Source organism: Gekko japonicus, unplaced genomic scaffold, assembly GCF_001447785.1.
Source record: "Gekko japonicus isolate JY-2015 unplaced genomic scaffold, Gekko_japonicus_V1.1 scaffold243, whole genome shotgun sequence".
Classification (NCBI taxonomy): Eukaryota; Metazoa; Chordata; class Lepidosauria; order Squamata; family Gekkonidae; genus Gekko; species Gekko japonicus.
The window spans coordinates 1,282,291-1,305,012 of record NW_015168053.1 but is presented as its reverse complement, the minus strand read 5'-3'; the positions used below and the strand labels follow the sequence as shown (position 1 = coordinate 1,305,012).

At 50.5% G+C, this 22,722-nt stretch overlaps 1 protein-coding gene across 1 annotated transcript in view; it reads right to left on the bottom strand.

Annotated features, from left to right (window-relative positions):
* Positions 1-11,327: 11,327 nt before the first annotated feature.
* LMTK3 (lemur tyrosine kinase 3) overlaps positions 11,328-22,722 on the bottom strand; it is a 31,699-nt gene continuing 20,304 nt past the window's right edge. The window contains 6 exon segments of the mRNA XM_015414394.1: positions 11,328-11,344; positions 13,360-13,620; positions 15,275-15,386; positions 16,222-16,592; positions 17,991-18,026; positions 18,029-20,391. Coding sequence (XP_015269880.1) covers positions 11,328-11,344; positions 13,360-13,620; positions 15,275-15,386; positions 16,222-16,592; positions 17,991-18,026; positions 18,029-20,391 — 3,160 coding nt within the window.

The window sequence follows — 22,722 nt, the reverse complement described above, 5'->3', positions numbered from 1 at the left end:
GTAGAACTGGGAGGTGGTAGAATGGATTGTACCACTTCAGCCTGCAGGTGGGAGATTAGGCTTTTCATGCTATTTGATATTAAAATTTCCCAGCAGATTGGAAACTAGCTTTGCAGCAAAGTGCAAGCTTTTCAGCTTTTTCCCTGACATGCTAGTCCTATATTTGCAGGGAAGGGTGTTTTAAACATAGGGGGGTATTCACAAGTGGTAAACCTCCCCCCTTCCATAATTTGAAGTGATCCAGTCTATCCAGCTACCTCAATGTTCTGGCATCTCATGGACCCCCGGGCTGTCTGTCTGTCATATTTTCATTCCATACATTCACTAAGGAGCACAGGGTGCTGTGCTTGGTTCTCTCTCTTTCCACTTTTCTCATCACAACAGCCCTGTGAGGTAGACTAGGCTGAGAGATAAGTCACTGGAGCAGGGTCACCATGTCATCTTCATGGCCGAGTGGGGATTTGAGTTCAGTTCTCCCCTGTCCTAGCCTGAAGCTCTAACCACTACACAACATTGTCCTCAAAACTGGTCGGTAGAACTTCCTGTCACTTTCTTTCAAGCCAGTGCTCCCTTCCGCCCCCCTGACTTCCCCATTCCTGTTGCAGGTCCAACCCTTTTGCTCACATCAAGCTGAAACGCACCGTGACAAACGACCGCTCAGCCCCACTCATCCAGTGAGAGGCGCAGGGATTGGTGGGGCCAGACCACCGCCCTCCCCGCCCGGTCCTCCCCACCACCTTCTGGACAGTCTCCCCTAACAAAGTACATCAGGCTGCCTCCTTACTACCCCCCTCTAGTGGCTAATGAGAGTATTGCAGTGCCTGGGGCTGGGACCACGTGTCATGCGATGTCGCAGAGTGGCTGTACAATCGTGCCATCCAGGGGTGGTTGGCAATGACTCCAGCAGAGGACAGCGGAAGGAGAAGAAACGGGATGGAAGCAGGAACTGGGATGAGGAACGTTGCAGATGGAGAGACAGAAGCCAAGGAAAAGAAGAGGAAGAAGGACTTGGAGGTCTGAGGGAGGGAAGAAGTTAAAAACTGGGGGTGGAGAGAGGACGACTTGCTTCTCACACTGCAAAACGTCTTGCCTGGAAGGCACACGACACTAGATCGGGGCACCTGGATGCCAGCCACACCTCTTGGAGCACCCCTCGGTTTGAATATCTCTAGGTTGGAGCCCTGGAGTTGAGCGTCAGGCCTGACCCACGCAGGCAGCAGAATGAGGCGGAGGAGTCCCAGAGGGGTAAAAATGGACTGTACCATTTCGGACTGCAAATGGGAGAACTGCAGTTTTGCACGCTTTGCTAGAGTTTAACAAATCCCTCCCCACAAGAAGAAAGCTGGCATACAAGGGATGGGATCCTAAAGTTTTTACGTACTAGAATTTTCACTTTATTTATTACCTCTTTACCCTGCCCTTCCTCCCAGGAGCTTAGGGTAACGTGCGCAGTGCCTCCCAATTCAGTTCTCACAACAGCTCTGTGACGAGGCTGAGGCTGAGAGTGGGCGTGGCCCAGGGTGACTTGATGAGCCTCGTGACAGGGCAGAGATTTGCCCCCAGGGCTCCTCCATCGTAATCCAGCAATCTAACCCATTACACCCCGCTGACATTTTTATGGGGGCAGCATTCACGATGGCATTAGTCTGGAGGTCTCCCATCTCTCACTGCGGGATTCAACGGCCTCATTCTGCTGCCTGTGCGGAGAAGACCTCACAGGGCCCAAGGCTTCCAGAGGTCTCCATTACAAAGAAAGGGGGTGGAAATCAGAGTGGAAGTGAGACTTCCTGAATCCCAGCGAAATGCCAACAATTCCTGGAGGGGTATGACTTTGGCTCCACCTCACTTCCTCTGTGGTCAGCTGACTAGGGTTACTTCCTTCATGGAGATGGGTTCTCGTGCAGTCGCCTACGCATGTGAAACCTTCATCATCTGGTGGGATCGACTTTTCATCTCCCGGTGAAGGAAGCAGCCCTTGTGGGCAGAAAGGGCAGGCATGAGACGTTCGTCACCCACACAAATGGATTGCTAAATAGCAGGTTGCCTGAAATCTATCTCTACAGGGTAGGATTTGGAGATGTCAGAATAAGGGAGAGAGAAAGGGAGAATGGTTTGGGAGAAAGAAGCAGTCGGCTTGAAAGAGGTTTGAAGGATCCAGACAAGCTAAATTCGAGGCGGAGTTGCATATGCCTGTATGGGTGTTTTTCACACAGAGGTTTTCCTGCAGACCCTTCGTCTTCTAAACCGCGGCCCTGTCCCCCCCCCCCCCAAATTTCCTCACATCTTTGTTGTTTGCTTGTTGTCTTTCTTTGGTTTCCTTCTTCATACTTTTTCAAATCGGGCCAAAGTTAGTTTGAGAAAGTGTGGAGAAATGACAAGAAAACCACAAAAAGACACACACAAAAAAATGGAATAAAAGGAAGCTTGGGAGCTCCCTAAAAAAAAGCAGGGAAGTCTCTGTGTGAAAAGACCTTAAGTCACTTGCAGTGACTCAGGCGAGTGTATGATCAGTCGCCACTGAAAACGATTGCGTTTAAGATTGTGTTGAACGATAGGAAAAGTCTGTCCATCGGTGTACAATCTGCAGTGGCTGTTGTGTATATTGCCATCGCTTGCAGTAATCAGCGACGGACATGCAGGTGAAAACGTGCTCTCAGTTACCTATCATAGGATAGCTTGAACTGGGGAGGCGGGGTGGGATTTATGATTCTTTAATTCTTTGGGCATGCAATAGTTTCTGAAATATTGCTGTGGACTGCTGGTGGTCTGCAGACTTCACGGACGTGGCCCGCATAGCACACGGGTCGTCTTTTCAGTCTGTTGTGGAAATGTCTTCATGGAAAAAGCAGTATTCATCTTCACTAACATACTTCCGTGAAACATACGCCACATGTTTTGATCCCAGTTTCACCTTGTAATTTATACTGGGCTTTTTTTTTTGTAGTGTCTTTAACCGGAACCTTATTACTAGGTTATATGGTGGGCTGTAAGAAATTTAGAGACCTCGCCATGTCCCCAGATGTTGGGGAGCGCATAGCATAGTGGGATGTAGGCAGAAAAGCCAGGAGCCTGGATTCCTGCATCCTCTGGAAGGTAGCAGATTAGAGCAGAGCAGCTGGCACAATATAATATACAGTCTTTAGAGTTATTCATTTGTTTAATTCCAGTCGATGAATAACACAAATAAAATAGTATCCTTGTTGCTGGCAACCAAAATGCAGGCATTTTGGCCAAACCGCAGTTGAATAATTCAGCTGTAAAATCTCTGCCTGAACAAAAAAAAACATTTATATTTTTCTCTTTGCGGAAAGGGCACGCTCTCCCCCCACCCCACCCCCATCCACCGTATCCCATCTTGACCTGGGAGAAATAACTCAGTAGTGAAAGTGTAGAGGTGCTGCCCCCTGCAGGCACAGGTGTGCCATTAAAAAGTCCCAGGCTGGGCCTGGTTGCAGGGATCACCTTGTTTTGGTTTGGATTTGTCCATATTTTTGTGGACATGAATGAATCTACGGGCCGAAAAGAGGTGACGACCTCTGGAAATGAGTTGTAATTCGTGCCTTGCCGTCAGGCATCTTAGGATAAGCGATCATCAAAGCGAGTGCTCGGTTGTTCCCGCTGGGGGTGGTTCTCAGAGAGGGTTGCCAACTTCCAGGTAGTGGCTGGAGATCTCCCACTATTACAACTGATCTCCAGGCGACAGAGATCAGTTCAGCTGGAGAAAATGGCTGCTTTGGAAGGTGGACTCTACGGCATTATGCCCCTTCCCCAAACCCCGCCCTCCTCAGGCTCCACCCCCCCCCAAAATCTCCATGTGTTTCCCAACCCGGAGCTGGCAATCCTCAGCCCTGTAGCAAAAGGGTGGCACACAAATGGCCAATGGTAGTTGGAAAGGAGGTGGGCCTCCGGGCTAATTCCGGGTAACCTTTACAACTGAACTCTGTGAACAAGTCAAATGAGAGATGGCCAGGAGGCTCTTTCTGAACCGTTGTCTCTTGTAGACTTTCCTTTGCAACATGACGGAGTGCTTCTCTGTGCCGTTTCTGATGCCCCCCCCCCCGCCTGTAGATTCAGAATCGGGCGCAGTTAACCATATTAAACTTTACCCACTGTGGAAATGGAACGTGAGAGAACAAATCAGCAGAATACACTGAGCTAGGGGTTTTTTTATGGTTGTCGATCTGGCTGTATCAAATAACCGGTCACTGCATTTTCTGTAACGGGTTTTGCATTGTGATATCGCTAAACTTCTGTGTGTGCCTTATTAACAGGAAAGCCTAACTTAACCATCCTGTAGGGGCGGTACTAAAGATATATACGCTGTGTATGCATTTCCTGCCTATTTGCTAGAGAGAAATGACCCCAACCACCGTGTGTATGTGTTCTTATGTATGTGTGTGCTTTATGTCTGTATGTATCACAGCTGAAGGTAAACTAGGGGAAGCCCTGGAGAGCAGCAGTTGTGTCTCTCAATGTATTTTCTAAAAGTTAAGAAAAACTGCTGGGGGTGAGGGGGGATCAAGGGATAAGGTAATCTGCTCCGGACGCACCCTGCATTTTCTCAGTAGAAATCCCTCTCTCTGTGAGCTGTTACTAACATCAGTAAGAAAACAAGACAGATATGATACAAGCACCTATTCCTCCCCCCCACCAGGGCTAACAGTGGCTCAGGGCAGCCAGTTTCTAGTTGGAAGATTATACAAGAAGAGGGAGATTAACACATGTCCTGCCCTCACACTGCATGTGGCCCCACTGTGCTTTTTAACCCTAGGGGGTCAGATCTCCCACGTGCCATTTAGTTGCACCCTGAAACAATTCTGTTTCCAGAAATCAGAACATGGTGCCTTTTGCATTCTGCATGTCTCCAGTTTGGAGCCCAAAGTATGAATTGAAATGTCAGCCATGTCATATCTGACATCCGTTTATGGGGATTCAAATTTCAAATGGTGAAATTTCCTAGAAAGTTTCAGCATTCAGGTGATCCCCTTTGAAGACAGGAGAGTGGTGGTAACTGTTGAACTGCAGGAGCACAACTCAGACGAATCAACCCTGAAACAAAATAAGAACTGCTACAAAAGAAAGTGGTTTGCAAAAAAAGGCCAAATGAAATTCTGTTTCATCTTGTGTGCAATTTGCAGCCACAGATGAAAAAGAAAAATCTTCTTCCTACTAACACAGCAGGCAAAAATAGTTGAATAAAGACAACCAGGTGATAACCAAAGCTCCCTCTAAGCTGTGGAGTCCTGTGAGCAAAAATCCTACTTTGTGAGCTACTGGTATTAAAGTTGTGAGCGAGCGATTTGGCTACTGCATAAATTACTTTGCTCTGGAGCCGTCCTTCCTGAGCTAAGACAAAAATGTGTGAGCCGGAGGCTAAAAAACTGAGCTGGCTCACACTTGCTCAAGCTCAGAGGGAACACTGGTGATAACCATGATGTGCACGGAACTGCTTGATAAATTAGCTAGTTGTATTCGCTTTCTAAGCAGGGAGTGCCTTACCATCCATACTGAATCAGAAAGGAACTAGTAAAGTTTTCTTTACCACAAGGAGTGCGAGTACAAACAACCAGCTTACAAACAGTTTGCTTGGTTAGTTATCACTTAATGAATAGTTTTCTGTATTCGCCCATAAGCCGCATGGGCCCATGTGCATATATGCTCAGGAGTTTGTGCTGCTGGTGATGCCCTGAGGTTTTTATAGTTACGAGATTCGTGGGAGAAGCAGACAATATACATATTAGCGTGTGTATGTTGCAGACACAAAGCATCAATACGTGGAGACACAGGTATCTGCAGGTGTCTGTGGAGGTGTGGGGGAGTCTCATTAGCTATGTATATATCCATCTGTTGATACTTCCCAATTCTAATATTAATAAAGTTTAATATAAACCTAATTCCTGTCTGGATTGTCTTAGATTCGGCTATACCAAATCTCATCAAGATGGGCAGGATGAGGTATGTAGAGAAACAGGGTATTTGTGGAAAACACTATTCCAGAATGAGTAGGATTTGGGCTAAATATGATAAATAGATGGGTTAACCTGTCCTCACTTGTGCCCTATAATGTACGAGGTGAGTACACGTGTTTAATCTACTATGCATTTACCACAAAACACTTAAACTAATATATCTGGCACTATTTAAAAGTGATCGTTTTCTTCATTTTCCTAGCAGATACCTGGTTTAGAATTCATGGGGAGGTCACTCCAAGGCCACACTGTGGTCAGTAGCGATAGACAAAAAATTGGTGGTGGAAAGTGTCGTTGAGTCACAGTCAATCTATGGCAGGGGTTATTTCGTAGAAAAAGAGGTGCAGGAGCTCATTAGCATAACTCATTTGCATATGCCACACCCCTTGACATCACCGGAAGTGTATCAGAAGGCAACACCCACCACTCAGGCTCCACTAGACTTCTTTTGGATGGTTAGCTATTGGGGGGGGGGAACGCGCAGATCTGCCCTCACAGAGGAGGGAGAGCTCGTACCTGAAGGCAGGCCGAGGAGGGGGGGGGGCTCTGCAACTTACCTGGCTGCTTCTTGCTCCTCATGGCCTGGGGCTGCTGGGAGCAGGGGGCGGGGCTCGTTGCATGTGCCCGCCCCCCGGGCTCCTTACTGCCGGAGCTCCACTCCTGTGCGCTCCCGCAGGAAATGACCCCTGCTTGTGGGGTTTTCGAGGCGAGAGACAAACAGTTGGTTTGCCATCGCCTGATTTTCCTTGGTGGCCTCCCATCCAAGCACTAAACAGGGCTGATGCTGCTTGGCTTCAAAGATGGCGCTAGCCTGGGCCATCCAGGTCATGGAGGCGGTACACAAGGCCATCTCTACTGCTGCCCAGGCTCCTGTCCTCTATTCAGTTTGCCATCCTTGGATTTTGACCCCCAGCTCCACTCAACTGGCCTTCAGAACTTCCATCAGCCTTGAACAAATGGTGTATGGACCGTGCCCATTCCTCCCAGCCACCAAGCCTTCCACAGAAGAATCTCCATTCTTCATCTCTGCGGAGCTGTGAAACCTTGGTCTTAACTTATTACCTTGTGATATTGCCAATGCCCTCCTCCACCCCACTGAACACTTGCCCACAACCTTCTGCTTATCTTCTGTTTGTTTCCTGTCATCAGTAGCACCCAACCATCAGCGACTGTCCATTCTCAGTCCTCATTTTGGCAGGATTAGAAACCTGAAAGGAGGGGAAAGTGACAGAGCTGGACCACACAGGATCTGGAAGCATGGGTGGAATGCTTTTGTTTTGAGAAGAAGCAGGCCTCTAATCCTCTTTGATTAATGAGGAAAGCTTGAAATGTGCTTAGGCCTGAGAGGGCCTGAATAGGGGACTTTTAGCCAGGGAGGAGGAGCCGTGGGCAGCAGCTGCTCACCTTGGCCTGGTGGGGAGAAGGGCGGACGCCCTGGCCACAGGTGCCCAAAATCCCTGGGCCAGCCCTGCCACTGTTCATCCCTCCCTACCTCCCAGTCGCTGCCTTTCTTTTCCTTTCGCACCCATCAGAGGAAAAACTCATACTTCACAACTGGAAAATTAGGCAAATTAATTCAATGTATTATGCAAATATGCACAATTTATTCATCGTAGAATTTGGAGATGTTCTGATACGTAAGCACTCTCCCCACCCCAGCATTCATTCCCGCAACCCCCTCCACTGACACATCCCCCTTCTCCCGGCTTACAGGAAGATCTCTTGACCATCCACTCCCTCGGCGATACCTCCATCCACCCTCTCCAACAGTACAGCCTTCCTCAACCAGTCAGTTTCTCTCCCCACTTCCACATTTTTTAAAAACATTCCTATTCCCTTTTCCTTCATCCATCCACCTCTGACCACTTTCAGTCCCTCCCCAAGAAATATTATCCTATATTGGGAAATCGGGGGTTATTTTTTTTTTTAAGTCTATCCTTTTTTTTAACCCTTCGCTTTCATTTGGGCAGATCAAAAATTTGGCACAGTTCCCCCTCCCCACACACACTTTTAAAATGTGACTTACGTAGAGGGGATATAATGCAGCACTTATGGCCTCTTGCATTCCTCAGTGTGGCCCAAGAAGGGGATTTGAAACTAGTGTGTGAGCCATTATCACTGAACAAGGGCATCAACTTCAGTCTTGGCAGGCGGAGAGCCGAAATCCACCCTAGACCCACAGACTTAATGGAAGGTCATGAGGCCTGACGCCATGGCAGATGGGCATACTGTTCTGATCTGGAGTATGGATTTCCCCGTCTTGGTGTTTTTGAGATTCAGCAGTTCCTCTACCTGCTAAAATCTTAAAAGCAATTGATTATTGCGATCAATAAGGGCCGGTCTAAATCAATCTTAAACGGATCGGAGACAGCATTTCTCTGGGGAAGAGGGAAACGGCTCAGGTGAGAGGCATCATACCTTACAGTCAAGGTTCCTCACAGTGTGAAGCAATGACCCAGCAGAGGCATGGGGCAGCTGGCGTCGAGAGTGTGGAACTTGGAAAAGGAAACAGAAGACTGGCACGGCTTTGTTCATGGCTTCACAATCAGAAGATGCTTCACTTGGGATCCTGCCAGGCTTTCCCTTTCCTTTTGGTTACTTCCATTGGAACGGCATGCCTCGTCAGCGACCTACGGGACTCTAGGCGATGGAATGTCACAATGGCAGCTAGCCTTCAGGCCAGCGGTCGCTACAGTAAGGCATCAGGAAATCTCGATCCATGGATTTGGGCAGGCAGATTCCTCGTGCCTTTATTCTTCATCCAGCCACAGGCCTGTTCTCTGCTTCACTGGGTCGCCACCTCTGCACATGGCCAGAAGATTGCACTGCAGGCACCTGGTTACCATGGCTCAGGTATCACAAAGGACCAATGGTTCTATGGCATCCCCTGGCTCTGTCAGGTCACTTGTCTTTGAGATGGAGGCTGGAATTTGATGGGTCTGCACACACTCAGCTCCTTGCCTCTCAGCTCCTCTGTTCACCCCTGACTGCCACAGACCAGGGATAAACAAAGCGATATTCCCATGATGCACTGCTTGGGACATCTGGATGGTCACTATCCTTCGGCATTGGTGTGACCCAGCATGGTAATACGTACATTCCTATTTGTATTGGGATATACTAGTAGAAGCTGCCAGTTGAGTATCTGTTTCTTTCTCCCTGACCTATATGTTAGCAGTCTCAAAATGATCTTTTTTTGATTGGCGTAGGTAGGTTGGGGCAAAGACCCTACGATGCCAGTGGGGGGGGGGGGGATGACCGTATATCACACCTATTAAATCCAACCTTCCTACTAAAGCTGACCTCCTGCACAGTAGACTCAATACAAGTCAGCAATGGACCGAAGACAAATAGGAATCTTATGGAACCTTAAGGACAAACAGATTTATTGTGGCAGAAGTTTTGTAGACTAGAGTCCCCTTCTTCAGATGTACGTATCCTCAGATTCCCACGTAAATCTGCACCCCTTGCATTTTGCTGTCTTTGGGCTACGGTTTCTAATCTTGTTCCTCTGAATGGCTGTATAGGTATGTATCTGCCAAATGAGGATAACGCTTCATGTATCTGATGCTGTTAGCTCTAGTTCACAAAAGCTTAGGCCAGCATAAGTCTTTGAGGCGCCACAAGACTTCCTTTTTTCCTGTTTAATGCAACCCGCTAGCATGCCTTCCCCCTTTGGAATTTGCGAACAATATGCTCTTTGTAGACTGGTTAATATTTTCCACAGAGGCTGAAGCGCGAAGGGATCAGGTAGCAGTCATTGGGGTCTAATCCCTTCCCTGCTATAAGGCAAGATCATGCACATATCGGCCGCCCCCTCCCCGAGATAAACCCACATAACCTCTCTACCCCAATGATCCTTTTCTTCCCTTCCAAATCTGTCCACACAGCACACCACACAACCCCAAAAGCAGGAATAGACCAGACCCATCATCTCAGGGCTTCCACAACGGGTTGCCAACTCTGGGAGATTTGGGGGGGTGAAGCCTGGGGAGGTGAGAGCCTGGGGAGGGGGGGGATCCCAGCAAGGTATAATGGCATAGAGGCTTCCCCCCTCCCCCACAAGCAGCTATTTTCTGCAGGGGAACTGGTCTCTGTAGCCCAGAGAGCCAGTGTAACTCTGGAGGTTGACCCACCTGGAGGTAGACAACCCGAGCTCCCACACGGCTAAAAACCTCCACAGGATTCCTAACATTTCTAATCTCCCATGTTAACATTCCCCAAACAGCTTGCTTCTCTTCGTACTGTGCTTTGGGTACAGTGGGCTAGTGGCCAATCTCTGGGAAGACCTGTTAAGCCCAGAAGCTTTTACTAACCTCCCAGAAGGGACTGGGAAGGTCAAGACTGGTCAATCCCATGAAAAGGCATTCGTCTTGAGCCCCTCTCAGTATGAGCTATGGCCAGTCTCCCAAGTAGGACAAAATGCAAGGCTCTCCCATCAACCACGGTTGTCCAGTACAGCCCCCATGTCACACGAGTGGGGTGACCTGTTCGGCATGCTCCCTTGACTCTTCATCTGTCAGCCAATGGAGACCAACTTAAAATCATATCATTTTCAAAAAAGTAAGACGTGTGGATCATCCCCTTGGCAAATAAAGGTCCCCACCCAACCAAATCATACTGCCTGGCTGACTCAGTTCAGCTGTCCCCTCATAAATCCGGGGTAGTGGATCCAATGAGGTCTTGTCCATCTTGCCGGTGAGGTTTTGTCCAAGGCTTAAATCAATGGTCTCCCCCCCTCCCCCCAATACAATGCTGGTTAAAAGGGGAGGGGCACCAGCCCATTCAGTTCCATTTGGCACAGAAGGGGTTAAATTGGCAGTCCCGTTCCACATTCCAGGGTGCAGCTGATGAGATTCGAGAAGATGCAGAGGGGCTGGTCAGAGGCAACTTCCTGGACGTTTCCATTCCCCCCCCCCGACCCCCACCCTCTCAATTTGGCACAGAGGGTCCTTATAAGGGACATATCAGAGAGCGGAAGGGAGGCAAGGAGGGAGAGGGGTTATACATTCAATAGCCAGTGCGGGGCAAGGGCCCCTAAAACCGAGGCCGCGCCTCCCTCATCCCTTGGTGGCCCGTGATTGTTCGTACAAAAAGTTCCACGCTTCGCCACCCCCAAGCGGGACACATGGATGGGCCGGAGAGGGAGGAGGGCCACTGTCCGCGTATCTCAGGCTCCCTTTGGCGAGGACAGCCCCACCCCATGCACGCAAACGCACGCCACACGCACACAAATGCATCTGTCTCTCCGTCCGCCACAGGAACTCGCGTGTGGTCTCCTGGCAAGTCAACTGGATGACTGGGCGTCGTCCCCACATCTTGAAACGACGGGCAGAGCTATCTCACCCGGACGTCATCTCAGTTCTCAACGGGGTCTGGAAGAGAAAAGAGGGGGAACGTATTTTTAACTGGGAGGGGCGCTCTCTTTACTCTCGGGTTTATTCTATGTGCTTTATTAGCTGTTGCTTGCAACTGGGAAGGCAATTTCAAAAAGAAACAGAAATTTCAAATTTCAAAAAGAAACTGAAGGCAAATGAAGCACTGAGAATCGACTAATCAGCACCATGAAATGGGAGAGATTTTGAGAACTGTGTGCATGGAAGATTATCCCAAGTTCTACCCCCCCCCCACACACACACACACCATCCCATCTTCTTGGGACACTATACTTTCCACACCCTCAGTAACAGCCCAGTTCTAGGCATATTTACTCAGTTCAATGGGGCTTACTTCTTAGTAAGTGTGTGTAGAACCACACAGTAAACTTTCTTGGAAGGGAAAAGCAAACAAGGTTTCCTCAGTTCCAAAATGGCTGAAGTGTGTGTATATAGACCTGTGTGTCTAGTGAGGCTAACCGCCTCTGTCTGAGTTCACTAACTAAAAAAAACCCACACAGTGTCCCTCTAAAATCAGCTCCTAGAAATACAGGCTTATGAAATCTTATGAATAATTTTTAAAACTCTGAACTCCTCAGGGCAGGCAGCAGTCTTCTTGTAGACTGAAAAGCAGTAAGTACATTGAAAAGCAGTAAGTAAATTTCAGCTATGCTCCTGCAAAGTGCAGGGGGTTGGACTAGATGACCTGCAAGGTCCCTTCCAACTCTAACATTCTATGATGGTGCTATATAAAGAATAAAAGAATTTGCTGCAAAGTCATGGCTGACTTATGGCAACCCCCACAGGGTTTTCAAGGCAAGAGACATTCAGAGGTGGTTTGCCATCACTTGCCTCTATGTAGCGACTACTGGACTTCCTTGGCAGTCTCCCATCCAAATACTAACCAGGGCTGACCCTGCTTAGCTTTGAATGATCTGACAGGAATGGGATAGCCTGGGCCGTCCAGGTCAGGGCTGGACAAAAAATAATAATAATGAACGTACAATATCTAGCACATACAGAATATATTGTGAAGGAATGAAAACAAATCCAGTGCTGCTATTTCTTCAAATTACTTTTTATATATTGTGTCAGATGGAGTTCAGTATGGACAACGTTACACTGATAGAGAGAAGAAGAGAGAGAAGATATTGGATTTATACCCCATGGCCCTTCACTACCCAAAGGAGTCTCAGAGCGGCTTACAATCCCTTTCCCTTCCCCTCCCCACAACAGACACCCTGTGAGGTAGGCGCCGAGACTGAGAGAGCTCTTCAGAGAACTGTACTTGAGAGAACAGCTCAGAAAGAACTTATGACTGACCCTAGGTCACACCATTAGCCGCATGTGGAGGAGTGGGGAATCAAACCTGGTTCTCCCAGATTAGAGTCCGTGCTCCTAACCACTACACCAAACTGGCGCACATGCTCTGTTGAATCCCTGGTGTCTCCATAGCCAGCTCCATCATCCAGAGGCTTGAAGCAACTTCCTCTTTTGCTCTAGAGCAGTGATGGCGAACTTTTTAGAGACCGAGTGCCCAAACTGCGACCCAAAACCCACTTATTTATCGCAAAGTGCCAACACAGCAATTTAATCTGAATACTGAGGTTTTACTTTAGAAAAAAAAACAACTCATACATTAACTTAAGATGCTCCAAACAAAGTAAGGAAAGCAATCCCAAATGCTTTCATTTACTTAAAATTATTTGGCAGAGAATTCAACACTTTAATGATGGTCTGGGCCTGGCTGGGGCGATGGCACACGTGCCCACAGAGAGGGCTCTGAGTGCCACCTCTGGCACCCGTGCCACAGGTTCGCCACCACTGCTCTAGAGGGTGTTGTCATCCCACTCACGGACCAAGGTTTCCATGGGTTAAAGATCAGAGGTGGTTTCCTCATGCCAAATTACGTCATCGAATATACATATCCCCCAGTGCCGGATCCGGTCTTCCTTCCTCACAACCTGGAAGCGCCACCATCTGGATAAGAACCCTGAAGGTCCACAGCTACTTACCAGCCGTGGTTCCCAATTCAGTGTCACAGGTCGGAGACAGATGTGGCTCCAGGGCAGGAGAGACGGTGAAGCGAGAAAACCTCAGGGCATCGACGAGGCTGGAATCGGCCCTCTTGGCTGTTGGCAACAGTGCGGGGGCCATGGGCACTGGTGAGGACAAAAGAGTGTGGGGCTTGGCAGAACTGGGGTCGGACACCATGGAGACGTACGATGGGTTCTGGGCCATCAAGGGAAAATCATCATCCCACTCAAAACTGCCACCTGAGTGGTGAAGGAAGAACAGGAAAGGTAAACAAGATGGAGGGAACTCAGGCCTTGACCTGAGCCACAGCTCAGCCTTTAGAGCCAGTCCTCTCCTTGAGGGGAAGGATTATGAGCCTCGCTATATGCAGGGCTCTTTTTGTAGAAAAAGCCCAGCAGGAACTCATTAGCATAATAGGCCACACCCAACAGCAGAAACTCATTAGCATATTAGGCCACACCCCTGACAGCACCGCTCATTAGCACATTAGGCCGCACCCCCGTGTTACCAGAAGTGTGGTTATCCAGCCACACCCACCTTTTGCTTGTTATTCTGTTTACCTTGTTTGTTGTCAAAACCCAGGGCTTTTTTGTACCAGGAACCCTTTGCATGTTAGGCCACACACCCCTAATGTAGCCAATCCTAATGAGTTCCTGCTGTTGGGTGTGGCCTATTATGCTAATGAGTTCCTGCTGGGCGTGGCCAACTTGGGAGCCGGCCGGAACTCCGTTCCTGTGCGTTCCTGCCCCAAAATAGCCCTGGCTATATGTTACATTCTCCTCATGTCCTCCTCAGGTCCACCAAGAGTACTTTGGATCAGATCCGTCTTGCAAGTTCTGTGCTTCAGCACTCAGGGGCCCAATTCAGATTGGGACTGAATGGAGAGGAAGCTTCAGCCTCCTTCCTTTCCCCACACGGCTTTCCAGACCTGAAATGGTCCCAAGGAGCCGCTACAGGTCCCACTGGTGAACTTTACGTGTAACCCAAGAGTACAATGAAGTGTCCCTAATGGGGCAGACAGCAACAATAATTCTCACCAGGGCTGTTTCAGGTTATGAAAATGGAACAGGGAGAAGGCCAAAGCCCCCTCTTCCCGGAGGCCTGATCCAAAGTGTGCCCTTGTGGGCCTAGGACTTGAGTTGTGAGCACAGAACACATCATCCAAAAGTCTTCATGGCTGACCTGGGGAAGATGGAAGGCTAAGTTAACAGGCTCGTTGCCTGTGCTCTCTTAATTTTACATCTGATGTGAAAAGTCCAAATGAGCCTTTGTTCCCTCCAGTTTAACTTATCCTCACACTGTATCTGACTGCAGTGAACCAGAGAAAGTAATAACCTATGAAGAACCTGGAGTTGCCAAGCTCTAGGTGGGGCCTGGAGATCTCCTGGAATTACAGCTGTACTCCAGGGTACAGAGATCAGGTCTCCTGGAGAAAATGGCTGCTCTGGAGGGTGGAATCTACGGCACTGGACTCGGCTAAGGTCCCTCCCCTCTGCAAACCTCACTCTGGCAGCCCTAGAAGAGCCGACAACCCTAGGGGAGCTTTCACACCAAAGACACATTTTCCCACAGCAACATTTTCCCACAGTGGCCAACGAAATACCTCAGTGAAGGCCGCAAATGGCATGAAGATAACCGCCTTCCTCTGCCATTTGTGCCCCCAGCCCAGCAACTGACATTCAGAGATATACTACCCATGAACATGAAGGTTCCGTTTAGCTGCTATGTCAAAAGGGCCCCTGACAGACTGTTCTCGCTACTTCCCTTCTGGTGAAGTTACTTCCTCTTAGGCTACATGGTTGGCCTTCCTCATTTCCCATTGGTCATTCCAAGACTTGTCAGAAGGGTTGGAAGGTGCCCTGCTTATTCTTTCCTCCTTGCCCCGATACTCACTGAAACCATCCGCTGATGGGAAGCTATCAAGTCCAGGTTCTGTGATTGCGCCAGGTGAGGGGGCTTCACCATCTGGGGCTCCCTGTGAACTCAACTCATTGGTGGGTGTCTCCTGCATATAGGAAATGACACAGCAGTGGTAAAGCCTCATCCCTTCACCATGGGCTCCTCCCCATATGGCTCTGACCCCAACCTTTTAACCCCACCGTTTCTGCCTTTATGCGAAGTCTGGCTATGGCTTGTCATCTGCATGGGAGATCTCCTCGTGACAGTTTCAGGGGCTTGTGATCACGAAACTGTCTAGCTGCTCAGGAGAAAACTGTCACCCATAGAATGATGGCAAACAGTTTCTGGGAGGAAAGGGGAGGTCTGCCTAGGTGTGGACTCTGAACCAAGTCTGGTTGGGTGTGTGTGTTATGTGGACAGGCGAGGAAGCTGAGGTCTGGACATTCGAGGTGAAGAGGACAGCCCAGGAATCAGGAGACGGAGACGTGAGGAACCAGAGCTAAGGTGACTGAAAGGAGGAGAGAGTCGGCAGCTAGTATACAAGGAGGCCCTCCGAGAAGCCTCCCTCACCCTACTGAGGCCCCCAGTGGCAGGCTCGTAGCTACAGTGGGGCGTTTGGGGCCCCGGCCCCCTGACTTCCTGCCAAGGCCCCACAACTTCCATCTAGCCCCGCCGCCCCGCTGCCCTCACCACCCCTTCCCCAAGTGTGGCTTGCTTCCCCGCCTGGAGCCCCTTGCCCTGCCATGGGAGGCCTCCGTGGATGAGTGGCTGCCTGCCCCAACTGCTCCTGCTTGCTCCAGCTGGCAAAGCATGAGTTTTTAAAAACATTTCTTTTAATTATTTTTATTTTTGTGACGTCAGTGCCCCCCCGACTGATTTGAAGGCCCCCTGAACGACAAAATCCCGTGGGCACACCCCCTGCCCTGCTCCTCAGAGCTCACCTGATCAAAGAGGTAGACAGTGACGTCGTCGAAGAAGGAGACCATCTTCCGCTTGCGGTCGAGCTCCGCCGCAGCCTCCTCAGCGGAGCGGGGCGACTTGAGGAGGCCGCGCAGGTTACGGGCGTCGTCGCTTTCGCTCACCACGATCGGGACGCTCCTCCCTCCCCCTCCAGCCAAGCCTCCTTCCTCTTCCTCGTCGGCATCTTCCTCCTCCTCTTCCTCGGCTGCTGCGGCAGCTTCTCTCCCTCCCAGGGTTGGCCCTTCCCCCAGAGCAGCCCCTTCCCAAAAGGGCCCTTTCCTGCCCCCGCCGGGCGGAGGGAATGTCTGCAAGGCCAGAGGGGGAAGAGAGAGAGACAACCTGGACAGCTTGGCTGGAGGCAAAGGTCCAAAGCCGAAAGGGGGCAGGCAGGAGGGATGGAGAGAAGAGGTTGGGGGGTGCAGGAAAGGTAAATGGTGTGGGAGCAAGGGAAGGAGGGGAGGGTCGGAGGGAGAGAGACAGGAGGAGAGTTATTTCACCAAAAACGTGCCCCTATGATCCCTGCCTAAAATATACCTGCATATAACGTCTCCTAAGTACTATGCCAAAATCTGATGAGATTAAATGCAACAGCGGCCTTAGGACAGAAGGAGAGCCCTGGCGAATTAGAATAAAAAACAGGGGTTTTTTTTGTAGAAAAAGCCCAGCAGGAACTCATTAGCATAATAGGCCACACCCAACAGCAGGAACTCATTAGCATAGTAGGCCACACCCTGACAGCACAGCACATTAGCATATTAGGCCACACCCCCATGTCACCAGAAGTGTTGTCATCCAGCCACACCCACCTTTTGCTTCTTATTCTGTTTACCTTGTTTGTTGTCAAAACCCAGGGCTTTTTTTTGTAGCAGGAACCCTTTGCATGTTAGGCCACACACCCCTAATGTAGCCAATCCTAATGAGTTTCTGCTGTTGGGTGTGCCCTATTATGCTAATGAGTTCCTGCTGGGCGTGGCCAACTCAGGAGCCAGCCGGAACTCCGTTCCTGTGCGTTCCTGCCCAAAAATAGCCCTGCATCTAATCCAGAACACTGTCTCCAATGGGGGCCCAGACAGAAGACGCCAACTTTCTTCCCCCATCAACTGAGACCCGTCCCCCGTGAATTTGTCCAACTCGCCGTTAACGACACCTAAACCCACAGCAGCAGATTCCATAGGTCTGCCCCTGAATCTGTTGCCCAGCAATTTTATTGGGTCGCAGTGAGCCCCGAAATTGTGAGAGCAAAAAAAAGAGCATCTCTGCGCCATTCATAATTTTATAAATCTCTATTGTACGTCTCTCTCCCAGCCTTCCTCCCCCCCACCAAACATCAAAGCCCCAAATATTTAGCTGTTCCTCGCAGGGGAGGTGCTCCAGCCCCCCTGAGCCCCTCTGCTGCTCTTTTCGGGGCTGGGGAGAGCAGGGCAGCCGGAACGGCATGCAGAATTCCAAAAGGGGCTGCACCACAGGGTGGTTTATTGGCCATGCATGGATGGTGACACTGGCCATGGTTGTATGTTTGGGATTTCCCCCCCAGAATGTCACAGGCATCCTGCTCTTTTAACTAATAACAGAGATGGAGGCAGACAAACAGCGACTCCTATGAGCCTCGTTTCTCCTCCCCTTTCCCAGCACGTCTTGCCAGTGCTTTAAAGCCACTGACTCCGGGTTAAGCGACAAGGCGGTTCCTTTCCACACGGCTGTTCATCAACCCTCCCTACACCTCCGTCCCAGACTTAGATGGGTTCCCTACCTTTGATATCTTCTCCAGCTTGGTTTATGGGAGCGACATATTGTCGTCTTGTGCATCCCGCAAGTCTTCCATATCGGACACAGTTACATTTTGGGCCCCCATCTGTCCTAGCTCCTCCTCTTCTTTCCTTTCCTCTTCCTCCCAGTCTGGAGGCACTTCTTCAGGTTCTTCACTTCCCACCACATCCTCCAGGTGCGCCTGTTGCTCCTCTTCCTCCTTTGTGTTCTCCTCCACACCCTCCAGCGGCTGAGACTCCATGGTGTCTCCGTTGTGGCTTTCCTTGGCTTCCTCCTCTACGTCTATCTCGTGCCCCTCCTCTGGCTCCAGGCTCCACAGCTTGATAACAGCCTGATCCTTCAACGGGGCAATGGGAGAAAGCACCCGTGTTGGTATTCCCTGACTACAGAGAAGGTTGCGCGTGACGTTTTCTTGCAACGTGACCAACAGTTGCTCCTTGCACACTTGAACCACAAATCCTCCATCCACAATGGTCTTCTCAGTCGGCTCCTCCCCCTTGTTTCCAGCAGCCGGCGCCACAGTGGGCTCTGCCTCCCCATCGGAGAAGTAGGCGGAGTCACGGTGAGGTGTGGCTGATCCTAAGCTCCTCCCTAACTCTTCCTCTAGCTCCAGCCCTTCCTCACTCACGGACAAGGTAAGGTCACTGGTGGACTGGGAGATTGGTGTTGCTGGAAGCTTGTCCGAACCTTCTTCCACTTCTATCTCTTCCTCCTCTCCAGAAGTTGTTGGAGGTGGCGGTTCCTCTTTGAATATGAACTCCGGTGAGAAGGTGCTTTCTGTTTCATACCCACTGTCACCAAATTTTTGCCCTGGAGAGGAATAATGGGATGCTGGGCTGCAGACATCTGAGGAACTGGTGTTTGAAGGAATGTCCAAGGAATCCACAGAGTCTAGGGTCCCCCTTTGCCGCTCCGGTGCCGCTGGGGAGAGGCTAAGGGTTGGCGGACCAGTGGAGAATCCATCAATGGCTTCCGGGAGAATGGCAATCGTCTCCTCGTCATTGGTCTCGGCCAGAGTGGACAATGGCGGTATTTCTATGGGAACAATCACATTGCAACATCCAGAGGACAGAGCTGGGAAGGGCGATCCGGGTGGGCGGGTGCTTCCTCCCCCTCTTTGTTTTGGGTAGTCCTGGAGTTCGTATGTCTTCACAGCAGCACCCATGAGCGGGTCGTAGAATTCACCGTGTTCTCCGCCATCGCCATCGCAGTCCCTGGGGGGCAGGATAGGACAGTCAGAGAGCGAGCCCCGCTCCACTTTCAGCGAGGAGTCGTCCTCGGTGCCGTAGCTGTCGCGATGAGGACGCTGCAGGGGCGGGCCGTGGTTGCTCCAACCGCTCACCACATCCCCCCGGGGAACGGCACACGTGCAACGTGCCCGGCTGCACAGCGGGCACGGCAAGAGGTTACGGCGCCCACCCCCGATGCTGCTGCCTCCGTCGTCGGTGCTGCTGCCGGAACTCTGGTCCTCCATCAGCGAAGGTTCCTGCTCCCACGAGGGCGACCCCTGGAACTCCGAGGGGTCCCCGGCCAGCGTCTCCCCTGCCCCTCGTTCTTCCAACATCTCAGCATCCCAGCTACGCTGCTGGTCCTCCAGCTCTCGATACACAGTGAGGAGAGACTCGGCTAGGAATGCCTCACCCCCGGCGTTTGGCGTCTCCGTCAGCGACGTCTCCTGGATCTCGCCGTCCACGCGGAAGGGGTTGCTGTCACCGCTGCCACCGGCCAAGAAGGGGTTGGTGCTGGACTGCTCCTGTGGCCGATAGGGGGCGCTGCGGCAGTCCCAATCGGAGGGGAAGAGGGGCTGGGGTGGGGAGCCGGGACTGGGGGCGCAAACCGGCCCCTCGCCGCCGCCGTGGTCCTCCAGGCGAATGTAATACTCGCTGCTGACCGAGGGGCTGCGGGCACTGATGACCGGCACCACGCTGGGAGTCTCCAGGCTGTGCCCGCGCTGGGACACTTGTTCGTAGAAAGGATTGCTCCCGGGAACCGCTAGCCCGCCGTTGCTGGAGGGGTACTCCGGCGGTGCCGAGGCGGGCCCCTTCCATCTTCCCAGACGGGCCTTCTCCCACATGTATTCAAAGTTCAGCCCCCCACTGCTTTCCGTCACTGTCAGAATGTCATCCATGTCACCACCATGGAACCCGTCCAGTAGCGGGTAGGCCGAGATCTCTTCCGAAGGGCGCCGGTGGCGTGCGGAGGAAGAGGACGCAGGAGGCGGAGAGGTGGAGCGCTTGGGTTTCAGGGCGCTCCAGCGCCACTCAAAGCTCTCCTCTGCTTGAGCGTTGGAGCGCTCGTTCAACAGGTAGCTCACCTGCAGGTGTAGCTCTTCCATGGTTGGGCGATGGGAAGCCGGCAGCCAACAGGACTGCATCACCTCGTACCTACAGCAGGGCAGGGACGGAGGAAGGATAGAGGAACAGTCGGAAAAAACAGGCAGAAACAGGAGAGAGAAAAAAACCAGCTGGGGTGGGAGAAACAGCCTGGAAGAACAGTCGGGAGAAGGGAGGGGGAAACACCGGGACCTTGAAAACAAACAGAAAAGAGTTTCAGAATGGCAGTCAGAAGGGAACAAGAAGCTGAAGCTATGCCGGCGATCCCTAAAAGAACTGGTAAAGATTGGAAACAGGTGGAAAACAAAAGAAGCTGGAAGACCATGAACAAGAGGGGACAAAGGCAAGAGCTATCAGTCGGGTTGGGGGGACGTCAAACTGAACGATTCGAAAGCCAGTGGGGAGCCAAACAGTCAGAAGGGCAAGGAGAGATGAAAACCCAACAGTCATCATAAAGGAAGGATCGCTGAAGCAGCGGAACAAGTAAAAAGGCATGAAGCGCTGTCAGAAACACGAAACATCAGGAGAGGGTTGTGACATGACGACCAGCAGCAGCACAAAGGACAGCCAGGGGACAACGGGAAGACCCATCGCTCTGCATTGTGCAGGATATACACATGTACAGGTTTGGGTTCAACCCCTGGGATCTCCACTTAAAAAGGATCCCAGAGAGAAAAATCTAGGGAAGATTCCACTTGGGGAAAGCCTGCCAGGGCTCAGTAAGAACCTGACTAAATTTTGAGAGCCAAAATGAAATTCACTAAATATCTCTTTTTTTAAAATATATCTATCTATTTATTTATTTATTTCTGGGAGGGAAGCCCTGTAGCAGCAGAGAGAAGAGCACAAAGAATCATTTTAAACCAGAGGAAACGTCCCTGTGCTCTCAAGAGTCATCACCACGGAGTGGAACAGAAATTCTTCTGCCACCACCATGTCTATTCATTTTTGTATAACAGGCAAGATGAGCTCCTGTTCTGGAGGAGCTCAATGGGCTTTTAAAAGAGCTTAGTAAAAAAAAAGTTTTTAAAAAATTAAATTTAAAATGGTACGCTAACCGTGCGATCCTATGGAGAGTTAGGCCCTTCTGACCCTATTGTCGCAAATGTGCTTAGAATTTAGTAACTCCACTTAAGACTGCACTAGAACAAAGTTTAAGTCTAGTGGCACCTTATAAGACCAAAAAAGCTTTATTCCGAGTACAAGTTTTCGTGTGCATGTGCATTTCTTCATGCACCATCAGTGGTATGGGATGTACGGAGAGGAGTTGGGCTACTTTCCACTAGTGACGTCACAGACACTGTCCAGTCTGAAGAAAACAGATAATGTAGAGGTTCATCAGAAATAAAGAGAACAGCAAAGGATAGATTATTTAAAAAAAAAAAAAACCTTGTTAGGCAGTGGGAAATCAATTAGTGATAGACTTTGTTGGGGATCTGTATGATTATATTTCCTAACTTGTAATTTCACCTGTGTGACTGGGGGACGGCGACGGTGAGGCCCCGTCCACTTTCACTGACTCTGCCCCTTGGGTGCTGCAGCCCAGTCCCATAGCGTCAGGGCCAAAGTAGAAGTTACGGCCGCCACAGTTCCTACATGTGGCCTCCAACGCCATTTTAAAGACAAATCCAGTCTTTTAAAAATTCTGTGACAGACCAATCCTGATCAGGCCTGCAGTGCCGTGAGAAAAGGGGATATCTTGTCCCCTCCCACGCCTTCGTGAGCACTGAAACAGCCCGCCCCAGGAGCTTTTCTAAATGGCTGAATTTGTCTCTGAAATGGCATCCAGTTTGGCCCTCAGATCGAGAAGGGATGGGGCTTGTGGACACCCTTGCCTGATCTTCCCTTCAGGTCCTATTCTGCACTGCCTGGAGCAGGCAGCTGAATGTGTCCCCCTCGACTGCCGCCCTGGCCCTTTCAAAGAAGGCACAAGATGGGCACACACCCCCAAACCTCCCAAGAGTCACCCCCTCGAAGAAGAAGAAGAAGAAGAAGAAGAAGAAGAAGGAAGAAGGAAGAAGGAAGAAGGAAGAAGGAAGAAGGAAGAAGGAAGAAGAAGGAAGAAGGAAGAAGAAGGAAGAAGGAAGAAGGAAGAAGAAGAAGAAGAAGAAGAAGAAGAAGAAAGAAGAAGAAGAAGAAGAAAGAAGAAGAAGAAGAAGAAGAAGAAGAAGAAGAAGAAGAGGAGGAGGAGGAGGAGATTGGATTCATACCCCGCCCTTCACTTGGAGTCTCAGAGCGGCTTACAAACTCCTTTCCCTTCCCCTCCCCACAACAGACACCCTGTGAGATGGGTGGGGCTGAGAGAACTCTGACACAAACGGCTCTTTTTCAAGGACAGCTGTGCCAGAGCTTGTGACTGACCCAAGGTCACATCAGCAGGTG